This window comes from Narcine bancroftii, chromosome 1 (genome assembly GCF_036971445.1).
Source record: "Narcine bancroftii isolate sNarBan1 chromosome 1, sNarBan1.hap1, whole genome shotgun sequence".
Lineage (NCBI taxonomy): Eukaryota > Metazoa > Chordata > Chondrichthyes > Torpediniformes > Narcinidae > Narcine > Narcine bancroftii.
The window spans coordinates 335,313,438-335,337,796 of record NC_091469.1 but is presented as its reverse complement, the minus strand read 5'-3'; the positions used below and the strand labels follow the sequence as shown (position 1 = coordinate 335,337,796).

At 46.4% G+C, this 24,359-nt stretch overlaps 1 protein-coding gene across 4 annotated transcripts in view; it reads right to left on the bottom strand.

The window, feature by feature from the left end:
• LOC138748758 (pleckstrin homology domain-containing family G member 4B) overlaps positions 1-24,359 on the bottom strand; it is a 224,311-nt gene that overhangs the window by 13,951 nt on the left and 186,001 nt on the right. For all 4 annotated transcript variants that reach the window (XM_069909453.1, XM_069909469.1, XM_069909479.1 and 1 more), the window contains 7 exons: positions 22,629-23,572; positions 20,843-21,092; positions 19,350-19,439; positions 17,551-17,775; positions 11,180-11,350; positions 9,320-9,497; positions 1,947-2,063 (listed from right to left, as the gene is read on the bottom strand). In XM_069909453.1, coding sequence (XP_069765554.1) covers positions 1,947-2,063; positions 9,320-9,497; positions 11,180-11,350; positions 17,551-17,775; positions 19,350-19,439; positions 20,843-21,092; positions 22,629-23,572 — 1,975 coding nt within the window. The remainder of the gene's footprint in view (positions 1-1,946; positions 2,064-9,319; positions 9,498-11,179; positions 11,351-17,550; positions 17,776-19,349; positions 19,440-20,842; positions 21,093-22,628; positions 23,573-24,359) is intronic.

Sequence of the window (24,359 nt, the reverse complement as noted above, 5' to 3'; positions counted from 1 at the left end):
TCGGTGACGCACATCTGTTGTCAGGCTATGCTGCATGTAGCCTTGGCAGAGCAACAGGCATGCAGGGGGAAGAGAGGGGGAGAAGAGGCAGCAGCATACGCCATTGCAACCCGTCCGGTAACGTCACGGCTCAGACTTGAGCCACTGCTCAGTCCGCAAAATGGCAGCCCGACCTTAAAGTGTGTTTATGCCAGCAAGGAGCAAGGTAGCGAAGGAGCTGAAGCATGTATCAGAAGTAGTGAAGATGCAAGAAGGCCTTGGGATTGGAGGTGCTGCCGGAGCTGTGGTGGCTCCAGAGTTGCACCATTCATCATTGATTGGTCTGGAAGCAGTGGTGCTTAAGAGGCATCTGCAGATACAGCCTGGGGAAGGGAATTGGCGGGGACAAGGTGGGAATGGGAGGGAGAGAGGAGGTCAGTGGCTGAGCTGGGAGAGGGAAATGGTGCATTGAGAGATACCTGCATCACTGAGACCTTGACTTATATTTTTGAGATGGTAAAATTATCAAAAAAATGTATGTCAAATGTTTGGACAGGGGCACAATTTCAATGCTTGCCATAGGCGCTATTGTCTATACATACACCAATGGGTGAATGGGCACGGCCCGCAAATGCCTCACATGACGCTGACCCTGATGGACCATACTAAAGCTCAGATTAGGGATCGGGTGATAGTTATTCCACCACTGAGCATCAGGTTCAGTGAATTCAGAGACGTGATCAAAATAAGGACCACATTTTTATGGGGACCAAGACATTTTCTTCTGGTTTAATATTTTAAAAAAGGCAGCTATAATTGAAGGCCATCGGGATGAAATTGAACTCACAACTATTTTCACTTCTGCTCTTCACCCTAATATCACAATCTTGATTTAAAAGATGCTTTAAGGATTACTCAGGTCTTGATGCTGAAAATGTTCTCTGAATTAGAAATCCAGATCAATACACATGACATTAGACTTAACAATTCCATGCCCCTGGCAGTTGTCAACAGGTGCCCATAGTAACAAGAGCATTGGAGCCAAATATCGCAAAACTGGGAGAGAATAGATCAAACCGTGTGAATGAAAAGATCAGAAAAATGGCATTCGGGATGCACAATTGAGTTCCAGAATATTTTTCCTAAATCTATGAATATCCCCTGCCTGATTATTGAACATTACAAAAATACCATATATACTTTTGTAAAAGTTGATCTCATGTCAAAGTCGACCCCCTGATTTTGGCCAAAAAAATTTGGAGTTTTCCATATATCTCATGTAAAAATTGTCCCTAGTCTCACAGCTCAGCCAAGGCTGTCCATAGGCTGGAGCTCCTGATGCCTTGGTCGCGAACTCTCACCTCGGCCCCAACTGCCTGAAGATGAGATCTCCCCGGCACCTTTGAGATATTTAACGCAAACCCCACCTCCCTATACTGGCTCCTCGCCAGCTCCAACCTCAGCCTCTTTCAGGCTGACACCTTGGAGACCTCCACTGCTGGATCCCACCAGCTCATCTCCCCCTTACCACCACTCCTTACCCTACCTTATCCCCTCACAGCTCCTCATTTCCTCCATTGTGCTCTCCCTTTCTTCCCACCCACCCCTCCCCCACCAACCCTTTGTGTTTAACTTCAATCATAGTGCCTGCACAATTTTGTCTTTTGCTCATGTTTTCTTTTGGTAGAATGTATCTTTCGATGCGTGTACATTGTCCGATTATTTTAATTAGTTGAGTGTTTGTTCATAATTCATTTAGAGATGATTTGGACTTCTACTACTGGATTTTGATTCTAGTGTAAATTTCTGTCCCTCAAAAGTAGAATCCATGTAATAGTTGACCCCATAAATTTAACATTTAAAAAATGGTCCCGAAAATTTGATTTTACACAACATTGCAGAGGCTTCAAACTTCCAGTTAGTACATATATGGTTAAATGGCACCCTGATAATTTTAATTGACATACCTGTACCCTTCATGATGTAATCAATAGCACGATCATTGATTGCAGCGTCACTGGGCTTGATGTCCATAAATGGTTTATTACCTATCCCCATGGATACCATCTCCTGCATCCTCAACTCTGCAACAAACAGTGAGACGTTGAGTCACTACCAGGTTACAAAAACATTCATTGCTCAGATGCTGCGCATGAACTGCTAATACTTCATTCTGTAGTGGGCCAAGTGAATGTGTGAGTAAATGGGCTGAATCGCCGCAACACGCGGCCAGTCCAAGATCGCGTGGGCTCCCCTTCACTGCCGAGAAGGAGACTGCACCTAGCACCACGTGAGGGTTGAGGAGCCTTCCACTTCCGCATAGAGGTCCACCGGCTAGAGAGTGACACCACAATGCGATGACATCACTTCCGGAAGCCGGCAGGTATGTCACCAGAAGAGGGTGGGCCAGCGTGGAGACATGGAAATTCAAGCCAATAAAGTCATTCTTTGGTTCACCCTCACGCTGTGTGGACATCTCTTTACTTGGTAGCCCTGCCGCAGAAGTCACTACAGTGGTGACCATGACGGTTCCAACGTTTTAGAACTGCCATCAATCACATGAGAATGCAGCAACTGGCTGAATCCACAGTCGCAGCGCCTGCAACCAACGCGGTGGGCGTACATCTCCTGTCGTCTGGGCAAGCCAACCCCGGAACTGGCTACAGCTGGCTGAGTCCCAGTTCCACATCAGGGGAATCGTTTCAGAGGACACCAAGTTCTGGCACGTCAGCAGCACCGCTGCCAAAGTAAGCTCCTTCAAAGAAAACCCACCGATGGAACGGAGGTACGAGCATTTCTGACATTTCCTCCTCAACATCCTGGAGCTCAGCAGGTATGAGTGTGCCATCAGGGCCTGGGTGACAGAAACCCCTTGAGCTAAAGCACGAGATGGTGGCCCTGGCAGACGGGCACACCGACTGTTTCCTGTTCAGGCTCTATTCCTCTCGAAACTACCAGTACACGTATCCTCGGCAGTTTCAGACATGGATTTCAGCGCCAGACAAGCTGTTCCGCAAGCCACAGCAGAGCTTCCTGTACGTGCAGCCGGTTGACAACATCGGCGCCGCCACCCTGACCAACCCACCAGAATACCGATGGTAGCCGCGGCACAGTAGCAATGCAACGGGTGGGCAGAGAAGAACAGAGAGTACTGTTTCTACCACCAGTGGTGCAGCAGAAATGCCTGGTAGTACACCCCACCTCCCCCAACCCCCGTGCTCGCACCCCACCGCCAAAACTCAGTGACGGGAAATGAGCAGGCACGTCGCCAAGAGTGGCCTCGGCAATTGACACGCAGAAAGGCCTACTCTACCTCAGAGACAAGAGGATGAAAAAGGACTTCCTCATCGACATGGGTGCAGAGACTAGCCTCATCTCGCCCACATACTTTGAGGCAAGGAACAACACCAAATGCCTTCCCCTGCAAGTGGCAAACGGGTCCTCCATTCCCGCCCCGCCTGGTCACGTTGCAGATGCCGTTTTCCAGTGGGAGTGCACCATTGCGGCCGTTGGACAGGCACTACTTGGAGTCGCTTTCCTCTGAGCTGACAAATGGCTGGTGGACATAACAAGATGCTCTTCAGTAAATGCCACAACTTTCCAGTCTTCCCCCCCCCCTCACCCTGTGGAGCCCTCTTTCCTGCCACTGAGAATCCACGCTATGGACCAAGACAAATACGCCTCCCTACTGGCCAAATACCCGGCTTTATGGCACTGAACTTCCATGACTCCAACCCGCCATATGGCGTGGAGCACCACAGAGAGACTGCCTGCCCCCTGGTGCATGCATGAGCCCGGCTCCTCCTGCCAGACAAGCTCCAACAAGCCAAGGCCGAGTTCACCGCCATGGAGGAGTTGGGGATTGTCTGCCATTCCAACAGCCCGTGGGCCTCCCCACTCAACATGGTGCAGAAGAACTCCAGCGGTTGCCGTCCATGTGGTGACTACTGTTGTCTAAACGAGGCGACTCCCCCAGACAGGTACCCCAACCCACACATCCAAGATTTCACCACGAGGCTACAGGGCTGCAGGGCATTCTCCAAAGTGGACCTTGTAAAAGGGTAAGACCAAATCCCGGTACACCCCAGCGACATCCAGAAAATGGTAATCATCACACCCTTCAGCCTCTTTTTTTTGGGGGGGGGTGGCATTTTATTCAAGTTACTGATAATATACAACATTTTCCAAACTCTACACACTGCAGATATTTAACATAGAAAGGCTGAATATTATAACTCCATGATCCTGGTTCAGAGCTCTCAAAATGCTCAGTGCATCTAAGAATATTTAAATGTCAAAAATTCCCTCAAACTCATAACAATTTCACATCGGAACTTGCATAGAACACTATAAAGATATTACAGCAAATAACATTTTTTTTTAAAAGCTAGAAATCTGTCTCCAAGGCATCTTTACGTTCCTTTCTCCACATCAAGAGTCCACTCAATTAAACAATCCCAAGCATTGACAAAATGGTTTTCTCTGCCTGTTCTCTGGAGTCTTACATCATCGCACTGCCTTTTTATGTTCCGCTGAGATAAATTTTTCCTTAAAAGTTTGCTGAGAGAATAACCTGCAGCTGTCTTGTAAACTCTGGGCTCTCATCCTCCCCTATTTATAAAGTGCCCTTGGAAATATCTGTTGCGACCTCCAAATCCTCCACCACCTTAGTTTCCTCCAATATGGTCCACCGATATTTCTACCTCCATTGAAAGTTCACGTTGAAGGTTAAGATAAGAAAGCCGCTGGCCGAGCTCAAGGCACAACCTGCTTTCAATCTGCTTTCCAGAACCTTCTCTCCACCCTTCAGCCTCTCTGAATTCCTAATGTCTTTTGGACTCAAAAACACACCCCAGACATTCCAATGCTAATAGACATGGTCGGCATGGATCTCGACTTCATCTTCGTTTATCTAGACAACATCCTCATTGCTAGCTCTGATGCCAGCACCCACAGAACGCACCTCACCCACCTGTTCGACAGACTTCAGCAGTTCGGGCTCAAGTGAACCTGGCCAAGAGCCAGTTCGGCTGGAAAACAATAGACTTCCAGGGGCACCACATCACCCCAGAGGGCGTCACCCAACTACCTGACAAGGTGGAGGCCATTCAGAACTTCCCTAAGCAGAGCACGACCAAGGGACTACAGGAGTTCCTGGGGATGGTCAACTTCTACCTTCGCTTCCTCCCAGAAGCAGCCATCCTAATTGCAGTCCCTGTTTGGCCTCATCAAACTCGGTGACAAGACGCTGCAATGGATGCCAGAGGCCATGGAAGCTTTCCATGCCACCAAGTTAGCACTGGCGAAGGCCAAGGTACTGGAGCATCTGGATCCCACCTCCTCCCTGGCCCTCACAACAGGCACTTCAGACAGCAGTGATTGCAGTGCTAGAGCAATGGGTCGACAAACACTGGCTACCCCTTGCCTTCTTCGGTAAGCACCTCTGAACACCAGAGCTCAAATACAGTGCATTTGACAGTGAACTGCTGGCCTTGGACCTGGCAATATGGCAATTCCACTACTTACTAGAGGGAAGAGAGTTCACCGTCTACACGGACCACAAACTGTTGACCTATGCCCTGAGCAAGGTCTTGGATCCGTGGTTGGCAAGACAGAAATGGCACCTCTCCATATCGGAATTCACCATAGATATCCAGCAAGGCCAACGTAGTAGCTGACACGCTTTCCCGGCCCACGATCTCTGCAGCCTTGGGAGGGCTCGACGTCACCCAGCTTTCCAAGGACCATCATCAGCCTGAAGGTCACAGATTTCTGCCCCGCACCAGGAAAACCGACCCTGCTGTGCGTCATCTCCACCAGGTCCCCAAGGCCGATCCTACCAGCGACCTGGCAACGGTGGGTTTTCAACCAGAACCACAGCTTATCACACCCCTCCATAAGGTCCACGGTCTGCCTGCTCTCAGACAAGTTTGTGTGGCATGGACTCCGCCGAGACGTTACCCTGTAGGCTTGAACCTGCTTACAGTACCAATGCACCAAGGTGCCCAGGCACATCAAAGCCCCCCCCAACAGACTTTCAACCCAGCGCAACGCAGGTTCGAACTTGCCCATGTCGACCCCCTCCTGGTGAGCCAGGGTATGAGGTATCTGTTCATGACCATCGAAAGACTCACCTATTGGCCAGTGGCAATACCTATTGGTGCGTGGGTCACAGAAACCTGCGGTTGGACTTTCCTTGCCACCTGGGTCGCGCGTTTTCGAATCCCAACACATCAAGGAGCACAGTTCACCTCCTCCCTCTGGTCCAATCTGGCGAAATTCTGCAGCAGCCAGGTCCACCATATGACGGCCTACCATCCCCAAGCAAACGGACTGGTCGAACGGTTTCACTGCCACCTGTAGGCCAGGTTGAAAGCCCGACTGACTGGGCCGAACTAGATGGACAAGCTCCCGTGGGTTCTGCTTGGGATCCACATGGCACCAAAGGAGGACCTACCAGCATCGTCCACAGAGATGGTGTACGGCGCACCACTCTCCATCCCTGGGGACCTGCATTTCAACCACCCTCCCCCCCATCTTCTGCCTGCAGACCAGTGCATTAGACATCCTGCACAGGCTGAGAGAGCAAGCGGGCAGACAACCCCACCCTCCGCCACCGTCCTACAATGCCCGTATGAAGGGCTCTTCAAGGTACTACAGAGAAACGGTGTAGTGCTCACATTGGTCATTGGTGGCCAACAGGACAGATTCATTCGACCACCTCAAAGTCATGCACCTGGACTCTGACCTTCCGGCCCCAGGTCAAACACAGAGGTAGACTGCCCAAGACTGTATGTTAGTCTGCTCAGAGAGCAGTGGCGATTCTGTGGGCGGGGGGGGGGGGGGTTGGTGTAGCAGGCTGAGTGACCGCATATATAAACAGGCAGAATCGCCGCAACACACAGCCAGTCCAAGATGGTGTGGGCTCCCCTTCACTGCCGAGAAAGAGCCCGTGCCTAGTGCCATGAGCAGGCTAAGGATCCCTCCACTTCCACGTAGTGGCCAGCTGGCCAGAGAGTGAAAACACGACGTGATAACGTCACTTCCGGAAGTGAGCAGGCCACTGCGGAGATGTGGCAAATTTAAAACAATGAAGTCATTCTTCGGTTCAGTCTCATGCTGTGGGGACATCTCTTTATTCGGTAGCGCTGCCGCAGTGGTTGCTACAATTCTTTCTTTTTAAAGTAAAAGTTTGAACTCATGCCATTTATCCCTGAGGCAATTTTCATCCAGGTATATGAAGACAAAGAAGGTGGACTCGGGAGAGCCAGTGGATGTGGTGTATTTGGACTTCCAGAAGGCCTTTGATAAGGTACCGCACGGGAGTCTAGTGGCCAAGATCAGGGAGCATGGTATTGGAGGTAAGGTGCTGACATGGATAGGAAATTGGTTAAGAAATAGGAAACAAAGGGTTGGAGTTAATGGGTCTTTTTCAGAATGGCAGGATGTGACGAGTGGAGTGCCTCAGGGGTCGGTGTTGGGTCCTCAGTTGTTTGTAATTTATGTTAATGATTTGGATGAGGGGATTATAAATAACATGAGCAAATTTGCAGATGACACTAAACTGGGTGGCGGTGTGGGGTGTGAGGAGGATGTAAGGAAAATGCAGAGGGACTTAGACAGGCTGGAGGAGTGGGCGGCTAAATGGAAGATGAATTTCAATGTGAACAAATGTGAGGTTATTCATTTTGGGGGAAGTAATAGGAAAGCTGAGTATTATTTAAATGGAGACAAGCTAGGGAGTGGGGAAGTGCAAATGGATCTGGGTGTACTTGTTCACCGGTCACTGAAGGCTAGCATGCAGGTTCAGAAAGCTGTGAAGAAGGCAAATGGAATGTTGGCTTTCATAAAGAGGGGATTGGAGTATAGGAACAGAGACGCCCTTCTGCCGTTATACAGGGCTCTGGTGAGACCCCACCTGGAGTATTGCGTCCAGTTCTGGTCTCCAAACTTGAGGAAGGACATACTAGCTATAGAGGGTGTGCAGCGCAGATTTACAAGGTTAGTTCCAGGGATGGCAGGGTTGTCATATGCAGCAAGGCTAGAAAAACTGGACTTGTATCCATTGGAGTTTAGAAGGATGAGGGGGGACATGATTGAGGTATACAAAATCATCAGGGGGATAGACAAGGTGAAGTCTGATTACTTGTTCCCAATGATGGGGGAGACGAGGACTAGAAGGCATAGTTTAAGAATACAGGGTAGGTCCTTTAGGACGGAGATGAGAAAGCATTTTTTTACCCAGAGAAGTGTGAATCTGTGGAATGCTCTGCCATAGAGGGTGGTAGAGGCGGATTCGCTGACTATGTTCAAAAGAGAGTTAGATAAGACTCTTGTGGGTAACGGAGTTAAGGGTTATGGGGATAAGGCTGGAAAGGGGTACTGATGGTAATGATCAGCCAAGATCTAAAATGGCGGTGCTGGCCCGACGGGCCAAATGGCCTACTCCAGCTCCTATTGTCTATTGTCTATTGTCTATATGAGGGCAGAAGATATGAGAGAGAAAGGACTTGAAGTGGCATTTATTGTTTTTATTCCTGCTCTCTTAAGCCCCTTTCACACTTGCATCCCAGTAAATCGGCCGTCAGTGTCCCAGGATAGGAATGGGGTTTTGGCCTTTCACTTTAGAACACTCCTAACTGGGACACTGAACACTTTCACACTTGCAAGGGTTTATTCCCGGTGTTTGGTCTGTTCTACCTTTAATAGGAAGTGCCTGCAATGTAATTGCCCATTTCACACTTGCCTGATCTCAACACCAGCGTCTGCAGATGCCGGGGATTGTACTAGGGGTCGAGGCTGGCAATCACCGACGTGAGATGACGTCATCTGACGCTGGCATTGAGCAGATTTTGCTTTCACACTTGCCACTTCAAAGGCCATTGGCATTCGATTCCTGGGATCACTTGCAAGTGTGAAAGCCCACAGCTTTTGGGAAATTGTAGGCGAACTCATCTGCATAGGTAATTTAGATATGCATTACAGTGAGCAACTTCAGGTCATTCATCCCCATTAACATGACTGGAATAGAATCAGTTCTAGCAACCTCGAATAGTCAGAGATCCAAAGGCATCCTTTCCTCTTTCTTATGACGCACTGGCCAGGTGTCATGCCTCAAATGAACAATTCCAAAATCTTTTGAAGGTAAGTATCAAATTTGCATTTGAACCAAGCAATACCATCAACTCAATCAGCTCCTAAAAGGAGCTTTATATTAATGCTGGGAATGTGATTCACAGCCATTTATGGGAAACAATCAAATAATACTGAAACAAGTCACATTTCGTCTTCTCAATTTACACAACAACAAATCAAAAAAATCTGAATCTTACTGACATACCTCGGTTTCTGAGAGCTTGGCGCCATAGGATTTTCCCTATGACATTTGTCCAGGTTAACTTGATCTCAGAAGAGCTGGCCTGAAAGATATAGGTGTCCTGAGATTTCCTTCTCCTGAACCAGATCTCAAAACGTAGCCCGCTTTCTCCAACATTCTCAGTCATTCCAATCTCGGCTGTCTGAAATCAGCCAACGATTCAATCAATGCAGGGAAACCCTCACCACATTTATCATGCATTACTTAAAATATAGTTACTAAAACCTTTATTGAAATTGAAGGATAAAAATTTCAGAGTAGATTTGGTATAAAATCTTACTTAATTTGCTCCCCCTTGTGCTTGAACTACTGGTCAAGCAATACTTCAAGATTTCAATTTCTTACACTAGTTTTCATGTTCTTCTGTCCTGTCATTGCAATATTCTGCAGCTCTATAATTGTCCACGGTTTCAATGTTCTGCCAATTTGAGAAAAACACAAGAGCTGCCGGTGCTGGAATGTTTTTTTTAATTTTAAATTTTTTTTTAACACTGAACCATATTAACCAAAATATATAAAAATGTTTCTCATTAAATATACACAGTGGCATTTTCTCCCTTTTTTCCCCCCTACCCTCCCTCCCCCCTTCCCACCCCCCTCCAAAACCAATAAATATTCAACATATACAATACAATAAAACCATAAAACAATGTCTTCATACAATTAAAAATAAACAAGAAAAATGTGTCCTCTAATTTTACACACTGGATCAGGTCATTTTGTCTTCTCATTTTATCATTTTAGGGGATGGAGGTCCGAGGCAAGCCCTCTCTGTTATGTTCTATGCATGGTTCAAATAATGAGACTTTATTTTTTAAATTACCAGTACTGGAATGTTCAGGGAACAATGAGAAGCTGGAGGGACTCAGTGCCTCAGGTAGCATCCATGGGTAGAAATATTCAATGTTTCAAGTCAGAAGACTCAAAACATTAGGCTTCTTCAGGTGCATTCTCTGCCAAGAATGCGCCTGCAAACGCGGAAGCAGCCCTTTGAATTGTCATTTAGGTGGCAGTGCTAAAAGTGCAGCGATGGCCACCTGAAGGGACAGCTGCACTGGATGCGCCTCTGAGCGCACTCCGGCTCCTGTTCCTTCGGGCTGTCAGGCTTGGGATGGCTGTCTATCAGCGCCGGGACGTCCCCACAATGATACTGCTGCCCCGCTCTCCCAACAGCCCAATATGAGTCCCTACACTGTGGGGCAGCAATTTGGGAAAGAGCGGGGTAGCAGTATCAGTGTGGGGACGTCCCGCGCTGGCTGCCCCTGCCCTGAGGTCCCGCGCTGATGGACAGGGGCAGCTGGGATGGAAGCTGTCAGGCATTCATATACCGGGGTGGGACTTCAGTGCTCTGTCGATTATCGCTCCTGGAGGAGGATTACAAAGTTCGCCTAGCAGGCACCTCCTGTGCTTTCAAGTGGCCTCCCAACAGCTGCATATTGGCATAATATGCGGCTTTACAATTGGGGATTTTGGCCACCTGTAAGTGCCTATTGACACACCGTCTCTCTCCATATATGCTACCTGATTCACTGAGGCCCTTGAGTTTCTTTTTGTTCACGTCCAGCTGCCTTGCACCTCTAATTTTCAGCCACTAGGAAGTTCTGGAACTTTATCAAGAATTTACGGGCCTATCTTTTTTTCATTCCATCTTTAAAATATTTCTCCAGATGATATTACACAGCGAGCTATGCTAAGATCCACATCAAGAAACAAATACGTTTGATTGAAAGTGTTCCTGAGTGCTTATTAGATTAAGAATATTGTATTGAAGCAAGCCTTTGTTGCATAAATTTAAAACTTTGCAATTAATCATTTGTCATTTACCTTAAATGAGAGTTTGTAAACATAGATGTCATATCCTCCTTCAATCTTTTTTGTTTTGCTGAAGAGAATGAGGTCTTCAAACAGGAAGATATGCCTCAGATATTTTCTACGTCCACACCAAATGACAAATTCTTCCTGACACATGAGCTGTCCTTGCTCTTTGAGATTCACCTACAGGGAAAACAAACCAAGATAAGCAATCATATCTATCATTCAGTGTAGACATTAATCTGAGGGCATGCCCGTGTTTTTGATTTCTCAGTAAGTGATTTGTTACACTATTTCGAACATTTACAGAATGGTTACAGCATAGAAGAAGAAATTTGGGCCATTAAGTCTCCACTGGCTCGATGGGGAAAAATGCAGCTAATCCAACTCACCATCATAGCTCTGAACATTCTTTCCTTTCAAAAGATTATCCAGTCCCCTTCTAGACACTCCAATTGAATTAAAACATCTGGTGGTGTACTTTAGTTGTGAGCAACTGGCTGCCTTAAAAGAATGAATCATGTTTGGTTCTTTTGCTAATCAGCCTCATCCTACAACACTTTGCCCTTGCCAATGGGACCAAATCGCTCCATCTAATCTGCCTATACCTTCCACATTTTAAAACACCTCAATGAGTTCTCCTTACACCTTTACATATCCTGTCCATCCACAGAACTAAAGTATGTTTTCTCCTGGAATAGCATTTAAATCTATTCTGCAACCTGAAGTTCCCAAAACTAGACACAGTTGTGGCTGTACCCATAAAGGTTCATCATAGTTACTTTGTTCTATAGTCTGAGCAGACATCCAGAATTGGACACTATATTCGAATTAAGGCCAAACGAGTAAAGAAAAGTTCATCCTGACTTCCTAATATTTTAATGATCATATGATCTTTCTGTTCTGACACATAATAAGTCATTGCATTTGAAAAGGTCTAACAGACTTTCGAATTTCTCAACCCTGAATCCTAGAGCTTCAGCAAACAGTAAATTTAGATTTGTGTTAATTACCACTTACTTGGAATATGGAGCACAAAAGACAAGCATTTTGGTTTAAATGATTCCTGACTCTGTGAGCTAGCCACACATTATTTTTTCCAGTTCCCCTCTTAACCCCATCACTGCAGCCTTTTCTCTTTGCCTTTAATGCTGATCATATGAATTTTCTCACAATTTATACCATTTCCTTCTGTTTCCCAAACCCACCAGGCCATACAACCCCTGTGCAGTACATATCACCATCTTCAGATTCTCTTGTTTAACATACAAACCCTGTACAAGCACTGAAATTAGTTCTTTTGTTGCGGCTCACCACAAGGCAAATGAACCGGCCCCGCTTGTAAGCCACGCGGCGGGACAGCCGGCCAAAATGGCGCCGTCGGAGGTTTCCCTTCCTTCCACCACGGGGCTCAGAAACCCGTGCTGGGGGACCACGTGACGCCCAGGTGACGTCAGCGCTCTCCAGCGCGGTTCTCAGCTAGGTCCGGGGTGGGAGTATAAGTACAGCCCAGCAGCCTGCAATAAACTAATCTGCTCACTGAGCCAAACCCATCAGGTTGTGTGTGTTATTGCAGGAGCAGTGTAGCCGCCGCTACAATTGGTGACCCCGATTGGTTCAAAGGTCTTTGAACCCATCATGAGAGAGCCTGGGATCAGCGCTATAGCTGTAAAACTGCCTGAATTCTGAGTTCAGGAGCCGGAAACCTGGTTCGGCCATGTATAGGCCCAGTTTCACCTCCACCAGATTTTGTCTGACACGACTAAATTCTACCATGTGGTTGCTGCCCTGGACCAGGCCACCGCCAGACACGTGCTGCACCTTGTTCACCACCCACCCGCCGAGGACAAGTACGGGACCATCAAGCGAGTGCTTACCGGGTCCCTGGGGGACAGGTCACCAATGGAACTGATGGACGAGATGCTTGCGCTCATAGGTGAACACACCAACTGCCCAATTTTCAAGCGTATCTTCTTCGGACATATGCCCGGGGACATCCGCCCGCTGCTAGTTCAGGAGAGCTTCACTGACCCGAGGAAGGTTGCCCAGAAGGCCCAAGAGCTATGGCTCGCATGATTCTCAGAAGGCTCAGTGGTCCAGCAAGTCATGAGGCATGGCCACGACCACACCAAGCCAACCCCTAGAGCACCCGACCCCTGCAGGGGCCCCCAAGAGCATTACCAAGGCCGCAGCATCCGCTTCAAGCCTCTGCTTTTACCACCAGCACTGGCAAGTCAAATCCCGGAAGTGTCGTCAGCCCTGCTCATTCCAGGGAAACGACCAGGCTGGCCGTTGTTAATAGCTGCGAGGACACAGCCTCCTCTACCTGCGGGACTCAGTCGGTGGACGGCAGTCCCTAGTTGACACTGGAGCCCAGATCAGCGTCATCCCGGCCACGGCCATCAAATCCAGAAACCGACCTCGCGGACCTCCCCTCCGTGCGGCCAACGCAACAGCAATACGGACGTAGAGAGACAAGACAGTCCACTTCCAGATCGGCCAACGGAATTTCGCGTGGAGGTTCACCGTCTTGTCCCTCCCATCTGCCATCCTGGGTACAGACTTCCTCCTCGCACACGGGCTTCTGGTAGACATTCAAGGTAGGCGCCTGGTGGACGCCCGTACCTTCCAGGCCATTCGCCTCGGCGCCTCCCGCTCGGAGCAACCGAAGATGACCACGATCAGCACACCCAGAGACGAGTTCGAGCAGATCCTGGACAAGTTCCCGACGCTCCTCAAGCCATAGTTCTCCGCTGCCTCGCCGTGCCACAGGGTGTTCCACCACATCCCCATCCAGGGCACACCGGTTCATGCCAAGGCATGCCGGCTCCCGCCTGACAAGCTCCAGGTAGTGAAGGAGGAGTTTTCGCACCTGTTGGAGCTGGGGATGATTCAGCGGTCCGACAGCCCATGGGCCTCGCCGCTCCACCTGGTCCCGGAAGCCTCCGGTGGCTGGCGTCCCTGCGGAGACTATCGACGGCTCAACGAGGCAACCGTTCCTGACTGTTACCCCATCCCTCACATCCAGGACTTTACGGCCAACTTGCACGGAGTGAGGGTCTTCTCCAAGGTTGACCTGATGTGAGGATATCGCCAGATCCCGGTGCACCCTGAGGACATACCCAAGATGGCCATTATCACCCCCTTTGGTTTGTTCGAATTCCTGCGCAAAGCCGCTCAGACCTTCCAGTGCCTCATGGACTCTGTGGGCAGGGACTTGGATTTCATCTTTATTTATTTGGATGACATCCTCGTCGCCAGCAAGGACCGGGCGGAACACGAGGCCCACCTACGTGCCCTTTCCTCCCGGCTGGCCGACTTCGGCCTTACCATCAACCCGGCCAAGTGCCAGTTCGGGAAAGAGTCCATGCAGTTCCTGGGTCATACCATCACAGCCGAAGGAGCCACGCCCGCCGCTGCAAAGGTCACCGCTATCAGGGAGTTTCCACGGCCAGACAGCCTCAAGGGGCTGCAGGAGTTCGCGGGTATGGTCAACTTTTACAACCGCTTCATCCCGGGAGCTGCGCGTATCATGCAGCTGCTGTTCACCCTCATCACAGCATAAGACACTTGCTTGGAACCCAGAAGTCTGCACCGCATTCGTGGCCACTAAGGACGCCCTCGCGAAGGCCACCATGGTCGCCCACCTGCACATCGACCTGCATATGGCACTCTCTTGTCAATGCCTCTGCCATAGCTGTCGGTGCCGTCCTGGAGCAGCAGGTGAATGGACATTGGAAGTCGCTGGCATTCTTCAACCGCCTGCTTCGCCCGCCGGAACGCAAGTATAGTGCCTTGGACCGCGAGTTACTGGGCATGTACCTAGCAGTCCGGCATTTGCGCTATTTTTTGGAGGGGAGGACTTTTACCATTTTCACAGACCACAAACCCCTCATCCAGGTGCTTGCGATAGCAAAGGATCCCTGGTCAGCCCGCCAGCAGCATCACCTCTCCTTCGTGCCAGAGTTTACCACCGACATTCGGCACAAGGCGGAGAAGGATAATGTGATTGCTGATGCACTCTCGTGACTGGCCATCTGCACACTGATGCCCGGCCTCGACTTCAACCAGCTCATCCAGGACTAGGAAGCTGATGATGAGACGAGGGCCTTCAAGACGGCCATCGCCGGCCTGCAGTTCCGAGACCTCCCGACTCCGAGCGGCGAAGGCACCATCCTGTGCGATATCTCCTTGGGCACCCCGCTGCCAGTGGTTTCCCCAGTAATGGAGCAGGCAGGTCTTCCATCATACCCACGACCTTTCACATCCGTCCATCAGGTCCACGGTCTGGATGGTGGCAGAATGGTTCATATGGCACGTGCTCCGGAAGCAGATCGTGGGCTGGGCCAGAACATGCACCCATTGCCAGACGTCCAAGGTGCACAGGCACACCAGGACGCCCATACAGGTGTTCGAGCACGTCCGGAAACCATTCAGCCACATTCATGTGGACATCGTCGGGCCCTTACCTTTTTCCCAGGGCAATTGTTACCTGCTTACGGTGGTGGACCACACCACGCGCTGGCCCGAGGCGATCCCGATGCCAGACGCCTCCACCGACTCATGCTCCCGAGCACTGTTGCATGGTTGCGTCGCCCTGTTCGGCACCACGGCTCACTTCACCAGCGATCGGGGTGCCTAGTTCACATCTGTGCTCTGGGGACAACTCCCCAACAGGATGGGGATCCAGCTACACTGCACCCCACCCCCCAACCCTCGGTTTTTCAAATTGCTTTTGTTTTCTGAAAAAGCAATCTTTGACATCTCCTATTTGTTCCACGATTGCTTCATCTAGACCTGCTGAGTTCCTCCAGCATTTCTGTATTTCCACTACAATCACAGCATCTGCAGACTTTCGTGTTTCACTTTTTCATCTAAATGTCTTTTTATTCTCGTGTCTAGAATACGTTAACATAGGGGTGGCACATTTGGTGAAAAGGGGCGGCATGGCCTTGTGGGCCGAAATGGCCTGTTACCGTGCTGTATGTCTAAATTAAAAATTTTAATTTAGATGTTCACCGTATATGACCATCTTTCCTGATGCTCAATACTTGAAACTGTTCTATCCGGCTGCCATCCCAACACAATCCTAATGCAAAGTTTACCAATTTTACAAATGTTTTTATTCCCCAGATGACCATGATAAAAGTAATCATTCATCCTCTCATCCCTCTTGACCTACATGGAAATTGTATCATGGCTTCCCTTCATATCCTCCACCAGCACCTAATTATACCAATGCACTCTGCCATGGACGGAGGAACATCTCCAATAGGTTCTCTCCGCACTTCTGATATTTCTAAATGATGTCCCTTTGGAACCATTTATCATTTAGCAAACTGGCCACATCATCAGGATGTTCTGTCATTTTCTACATCAACACTGAAGAAATCCAGTTCCTCACCACCACCACCATCTCCTTCCCCTCTATTGTTTCTGAATGACCATGTATTGAGGATGTATTGAAATCTCCCCTAAATAAATATTGGGAAAACAAAAATTGCCACAAAATTTATCCTCTTATTCTTGGCTCCAGCACTCTCTCTGCAGCTTTTGAAATTGTACATTATTGTCTCGTATATATAAAAAAAACCTTTGTGACATTTCCATCAGGGTATTTGAGTGCATGGTGGGAATTATATAAGGGGAGAGAACAAGATCTTGCTATTTTCAGATGATTCAGACCCCCTCCAAAATGTAAACCTTTGAACACTTGTGTTCTACCTATAGAGCAAAATAATCAGGGTATTGAAATTGCCTTGATCTGCAACATTTTGCTGACCTCGATAAGGCAACTAATCTAAATCCCTATTCCTTATTTGTTGTAATATTCAGGCCATGTGCATCAGACTGGTAATTGGATTCCATCCAGTAGATAAATGGAGGACTGTCCACCAATCTGATTAAATCAAAGGACTCTGCAACTAAGTATCCTGCTTGGATTTAAAGGCCACATTTGGGTCGCTTTGATTATAGCAACAGCTATAAAGGTAGAAAGGATGAACCTGCAATTTTCGAGCACCTTTCACAGCTTTGTGCCCCATGGTACTGTTTGAAGTTTAATCTCTGTGCAGTCAGCTTGTGTGAAGCTGCATCATGCACGCTCAGCATTAAAGCATGTGAACTTATAATAATTTCCTATCTGGTTTGCTGAAAGATAAGTCGGACAGAATGGAAGCAAGAAAATATTCACAGGGTCAAAAGGCTGCCCTCACCTATCCGATAATGGCTCAAAGAATAGCAAAGACTTTTAATTATTCTCACGACCAGCAACAGAGCTCGGAATACAAGATGGAAAGACTCTGGTGCTCAAAGTGGCTCTGAAACTCCCGAGGTTATTACTTCCATACATTTAGCTTAAGACAGCAAGAGAGTTTTCTTACATCGCATCCTCGTATGGCATCCATCGCTAGCAAGTCATTCCCATGTCGGAGCTGAAACTTAACCAGTTCCTCAGCTGCCTGGAGATCATTTAACTCCTGCTCCTGGGCCTTGCCACACCCCTTGATCATGTCTTTCAGCAACAATGCATACTTGCTCATTCGCTGGATTGGTTTCAGAAGGTAGGAGGCCAGGTCCATCTTGTCACCAAGTGCCAGCTGCTTATTCTGAAGAAATATTGCAGGGAATGGGTCAGCATACATATGGATAGGTAAAAGACCAGGCTTTTTTCAGCCTTTGGACCCTCTTCCCATCATTCATTGAGATCATATCTGATCACCTCAAACCATCTATCCACTGTTGATCCATATTAGAACAGAACAAGTAAGAGAAGGATTAGGCCATTCAACCCTTGAAACTGATTTCTCATTCATCATCAGGGCTGATTTCCTTACTCTTGTCAAAACATATGATCACTAAATACCTAGATTCCTCATTACCAAAACCCTCTGTGTGTAGTATTGGACTATGATCATCCAAAGTCAAGTTCAAAGCATCACATTTATGAATGCTGTTCAATACACAAAAGGGCTGGACAAACTCAGCAAATCTCACAAGGTTCCTTAAGCAGCAAAGATACGTAACCAACATTTTGAGCCTGAGTATTTTGTCATAGCATAAATTGAGATTGCAAATCTGCAACTAGATCAATTATAAATTTGGAAATTAATTGAGTTTTAATGTATGTGGATATGAGATTTTTAAAAATCAGTAAATGGAGTTTGGTCACTGAGCACTGATGATCTAATTACATTGTATAACAAGCTCCAGGAGCTAAATAACCCAATCTCATTGTCTATTCCTACTATTTCATTTTAGCAACCTCTCCCTAATTTACTTATCAAGGTTAATTTAACAACTTTCACAATGCAGTACATCCCCAAGGAATCTTGCAGCATAATTTTTGTCTGAACAAATACAGGGTTAACCTGTGACCAGCAATACCTATGGAGCAGCCTTGGTGCTGAGAAGCCTCTTTTGCATTGTTTCAAAATACTGTGAGAGGTTCTTTGCCAACCAACATAACCCCCTTTCAAACTTGCATCCCAGTAAATTGGCCGTTCAGTATCCTGGGATAGGAATGGAGGTTTGGCCTTTCACAAAACCACTCCTAGCCGGGACACTGAACACTTTCACACTTGCAAGGGTTTATCTCTGGCATTTGGTCTGTTCTACCTTTAATCAAAAGTGCCTGCAATGTTACCTGATCTCAACGCTGGTGTCTCGGGGAATATATTAGGGGTCGAGGCCGTCAATCCCCGGTTTGAGATGATATCATCTAACGTTGGCATTGGGCAGATTTTGCTTTCACACTTGCCACTTTAAAGGCCAATTGGCGTTTGATTCCTGGGATCACTGGCAAGTATGAAAGGAGCTTGAGAGTGCAGTCGAGATTTTTACTTTTGAATTAAAGGACATCAACTCCACTGGTTTAGATTACTTAGTTCAGTACTGCAGTGTTACTCTAGACAACGTGCCCATGTCCCCAGAGTCCACCTTGAATCTTCAAGCTTACATCAAGGCTGAGATGTTTCATACTCTAGACAATGTGCCCATGTCCCCAGAGTCCACCTTGAATCTTCAAGCTTACATCAAGGCTGAGATGTTTCATGCACCTAATACCAATCCCATATTTTGTTCCAAAACATCATTACTTCCGGATATGTAAAATCCTTCTGTCAATTTATTTCTACTTAGATTTTTTAAAATGGACTCTTTTCAAATTATATGCACAACCTACTTTAAAGAAAGTGTTTCCGTGACTTGCAAGCAGATTGTCAGACCGTGGTTTGTTCATGCTGTATAGTGCATACATCCCAAATTGTTCTTCCTAAATGAATAAAGTAAGCAAATAAAATACTTTAAGTGCTCGCATTACATAAACAGTTGCATAACACCAAATATATTGAACACATTCTTGGTTAAATAACACTCTTGTAACATGCTCATCAAAGTCTGAAATTGAAACTACGCTTTTCAATAAAGATTCGAATCTATTAAATGTATTTTAATAGTTATGTTAAATAATGAAGATAGTGCCTTGATTTTAAAAGCTGCTCTTTAATCTGCATAATTTCATCTGGAGACAGTTAATGATCATGCAGACATTTCCATTTTTACACTCGCAAGATTATGGCTTTTCATCTTCTCAAGGGGTTGAAGTAAGTGGTCTGAATTCAAATGTACAAAGCCTGTCATTGCGTTTTATTAATAAACACTTTTAATCTCTGAAATGGTGGTGAAGGAGGAAACTAGAACATTCCAGGAGACTTACAAGTTACAACGGCAAAAAATAAAATCCGAGGTGAAAATTTGCCCGCCAGGTGTAAATCCTCAACTGCAGCATCAGCAAGAAAAGGCAGAGTAAATTTCATGAGCTTTTCCTTCCTTCTAGCCTTCAGGGATATAGATGGATGGGAAGAAAAGCAGGCAAATTAGGCTTAACCTGACTCCCTCCTGTTCATGGAACAGACTACATAATATGCTCAGCTCCCCAGATGAAAACTCTGAGCCCACAAAGAGTTTGATCAAAGACGATAAACCCACGGAGAACACCGCAGCTTTGGCAAGCCTGAGAAAGTATGTGCTATGTTTATGTCCCATTAACATTCTTCAATGGGGTATTTTGGCTTCGAGCTATGATCTCTGAAAGGAGGAGCTGTGTCTGTGGAGTTTGCTGTTGGGAAAACAGACAACTGAATATTACCAAGCATCATGGGATAGATTTCTGATATGAAAACCTAACTAAAGGATTGAAGCCAGATAACTTGATGGAATTCCTAACTCCTGTTTACAAGGTGTGAAAGAGGGACTAAATGATCCAATGTCACGTGATATAAAACTGCCTAATACATCATCAACACCAATTGATTGGGCAAGAATTAGATATCTATTGCGTCGACCTGAAACAAATGTTAGAACCATTAGATATGTAAATTGTAATTCAATGATCTGACAAAGCAACACTTGCGCTCTTATTTTTTTCATCTTTTATCAGGCGATGCCTTCATTTTAATTTTGTTGAATTAATGCTCTGATGCCTGGACTGTAGTTCAATAGGTTGAAGCTGAGTGAACGTGCCATTTCCAGAATATTGTTGTCAAAAAGAGCAATGCCACATTTTGCAGTTGTATTACTTGTCATTGTACTTAATAGCACTTGCAACCCTGTGCATTTCATTATCTTCAGTTAATCAATAATAATTTATGATAAGATAGAAATAATAAGACTTACATGTCTGAGGAAGCAATGGCTGACTCGAAGTGGACTGTTTGTACAGTGTTCAAGTTCCTTTAGAAAGTGCTGACAGTGAAAATCATAGAGTTTTTCCATATTCCCAAAGATGATGTTACTCTTTCCACGCAGATCTTGAGGCAGATCAATTCTCTCCATCTCTGGAAAGTAGTGATCTATGATATAACCAAGGGATTTAACATACTCCCTTTCTGTGCTGATCATTTCTTCCATTATGTGCTGCAACTTGCTACAGAGAAGAAAAGGACAATCAATTGGAACATTTCTAAACAGCAGGCACTTCATGTCAAATCAAGTTTGAGTTTATTATCATCTGACGGTGCATATCCAACCACGGTTCACAGACAGACACACAATACAATAATAATCACCTATATACCTGAAGATGTAATGTAAAATAAATATTTAAAAATATTCTGGACTAATTTACTCATTTAATGTTGCAGACGGTAGTGAACACAGCTCAGAGGATAATGCAAACTTTCCTCCCCTCCATGGAAAGGCACTCAACAAACTGAAAGGCCCATCACATGCCGGGCTCATTCTCATCTTCCTCCTCCCATCAGAGAAAAGACTTAAGAGCATGAAAGCACAAACAAACAGGCTTAAAGACAGTTTCTTTGCTGCAGCTATCAGGCTCCTGAATGAAACCGAAACAATGTGATCAGGCACCTCCACTTGATCTGCCCTTCATAGCAACTATTTAGTCTGTAATTGTGCTCATTACACAACTGTATAAATGTTTTGATGTAATCACCCCTCTATGATTTTCACTGTCAGCACTTTCTGAAGGAACTTGAACACTGTTTTGGGCCACATATTGAAGGAAGGCTGGTGTCCTGTCAAGCACATTTTCCTGCCTTCTCCCTTTGGCCCTTAAAAATCAATAACCTTTCAACCTCTGCTTTTAATATACCCAATGACTTTGCAGCCATCTGTGGCAATAAATTTCAAAGATTCACTACCGTCTGGCTGAATGGCAGAGGAGGAGGTCCAGAAAATGTCCCAGGGATGAGAGAGTTAGCTCTGGACCTGTACTTGCTGGAGTTTAGAAGGATGAGGGGTGATTACATCAAAATGTCTTTCTCTTTGGCTTGGCTTCGCGGACGAAGATTTATGGAGGGGTAATGTCCACGTCAGCTGCAGGCTCCTTTGTGGCTGACAAGTCCGATGCGGGACAGACAAAATGTACTGAACATGGAAAGGGCGAGATTAAGGTGACATACAGAAAATGTTTCCAGTGATGGGAGAGTCTGGGACTAGAGGGTGCATCCTCAGAATAAAAGGATGTCCCTTTAGAAGAGAGATAAAGAAAGTTTATTCAGCCAGAGGGTAGTGAATCTCTGAATAGACAGCTACAGAGGCCAAGTCATTGGGTATATCAAAAGCAGAGGTTGAAAGGCTCTTGGGTAGTAAGGGTGTCAAAGGGAGATGGCAGAAAATGGTGTTTGAGAGGAAGAATTAATCAGCAGAGCAGACTCGATGAGCCTAATTCTGCTCCTGTCTTATGGAAGTTAAACAAGAGAGACTGCTGATGCTTGAAAACTAGAGCAAGACACAAATGCTGATGCACAGTTTTGGCCTGAAATCTTGCCAATCTATGCTATTCCATGGATGCAGCCTGACCCGCTAAATTTCTCCAGCAATTTTGTGCGTTGCACCATGAAGTCATTATTATTTGTGCATCAGTGTTTGAATCATCATTAGTTTACAAAGTAACTTTTAAGATAATGCATTAGATTAATAATGACACTACAATCATTACCTGCCCGTGCACTTGGCTTCCTGTGCTTGTGGATGGCATATCCTGGTTGATGCAGATAAGCTGTGCCTCCTGACCAACACAGGGCTTTTCAACTCCGATCTGGATGCTCGGTTTTTGTCGGCCACCATGCTACTAACCACCTCCAGCCCTTTGATGTAAACTCCAGTGTTGCCATGCCTTCCAGCCTCACCCGCACCATTCTCTCGATGCCACAACTCAGCACTTTGAGCTTTCCTCATTACTTTTTTCAACGGCTGCTTCTTGTGCCGGGATACCGGTGAGCGAGGAGGCTCCAAGTGACAGGATATAGCTGAAGAGCTCTCCGTGCAGCCATCGGTGTCTGCAAAGAAAAAGCCATCCCCTTGGAGTCTGACACAAGCTGGTGCTGAGGATGGTGGAGTTGTACTGAATTTATGTGAGAGGTCATGCTTTGGGCAGTCCTCTTTATAACCTGGTGAAGTAGGGCCATCTGATGCCATGAAGTCCTGGCCACCTTCTTGCTGATGTTTTGTGTCAATAGGCCAACCGCCATTCTGGAAAATCTCGGTGGCTCTCTGAGTCAGAGATTCTCCAAGTTCATCCGATCCTTCTGTGTCAAATTCGCCACTTGTCCTAGGCCCTTCATCATCTGAGTTTGCCGTGGTACCCAGGCTGTTGCCGTGGTCCTCCTGCATTCTCACTGCTGAAGCTAGCATCTCTTCCAATAGGTGTCTGGTTTGTTGGCACTTCATCCACTGGATGTTCCAGTGCTTCAGCTCTCTGGCACTGCCAAGGCTATGAACCATCTCATTCATCGTCCGAAAGTTTTCAGCATTGAATTTGGTGGCTTCCTGGTGGTATCTTTCTAAACTTTGGACCACAACTGTCATATCCACCAAACTGCTTTGCTCATTCATTTTCAGTTGTCTGAGATAATCATTGCAGTGAAAGACCCACTGATCAGCCTAAATAATAATGTGAAAATATCAGAATTGAATTGATTTTCATGACACCCTTCACCTGTTTGTTTTGGATCATGGATCTATCAGAATAAGATAGCGTTAGATCACAAAACAAAACTTGTGTCAGGAAAGTGGTAAATCAAATGTTCCAGAAATATATCAAATAATCCTCCAAAAACATTAATATCAGAGATTTTTTTTAAATGATTGGAAACCTGCTCTGAGAGATAGGGATTGATCTGCACTTGGAGAAGCAGGATTTGAGGGAAAATCCTGTCTGACTATTTGGAATGAATTTTACAAGGAGGTTACATAATCTTCATGGACTTCAGTAAGGCCTTTGACATGGACAATGTTCCATAAGCTAAAGGCCCTTGGGATCTCAAGCAAGTTCACAAATTGGATCCAAACTTGGCTTGGTGATGGGAGGAAGAGGGTGACCGTCAAGGGTTGATTTTATGATTACAAGTTTGTGATAAAGGATTGATACTGGGATCCTTGCTTTTTATTTTAAAACAGCAGTTTGAAAAGAAATATAGAAGTTATGGCAAGTAGGTTGCAAATGTCATGAGGATTGGTGGTGTCATTAGATCAGAAAAGTAGTCTTTGGTCACAAAACAAAATTGATCCATTGGTAAAATGGACAGGGAAGTGGCAGAAGGAATTTAATCCCTGAAAAAGGAAGGTGCTGCATTCTGAAAGGACTAATGAGGCTAGGATATATACAATGAACAGTAGGATCCAGGGTGTACTGAGGAAGCGAGCAAGTTTGGAATTATATATTCCATGA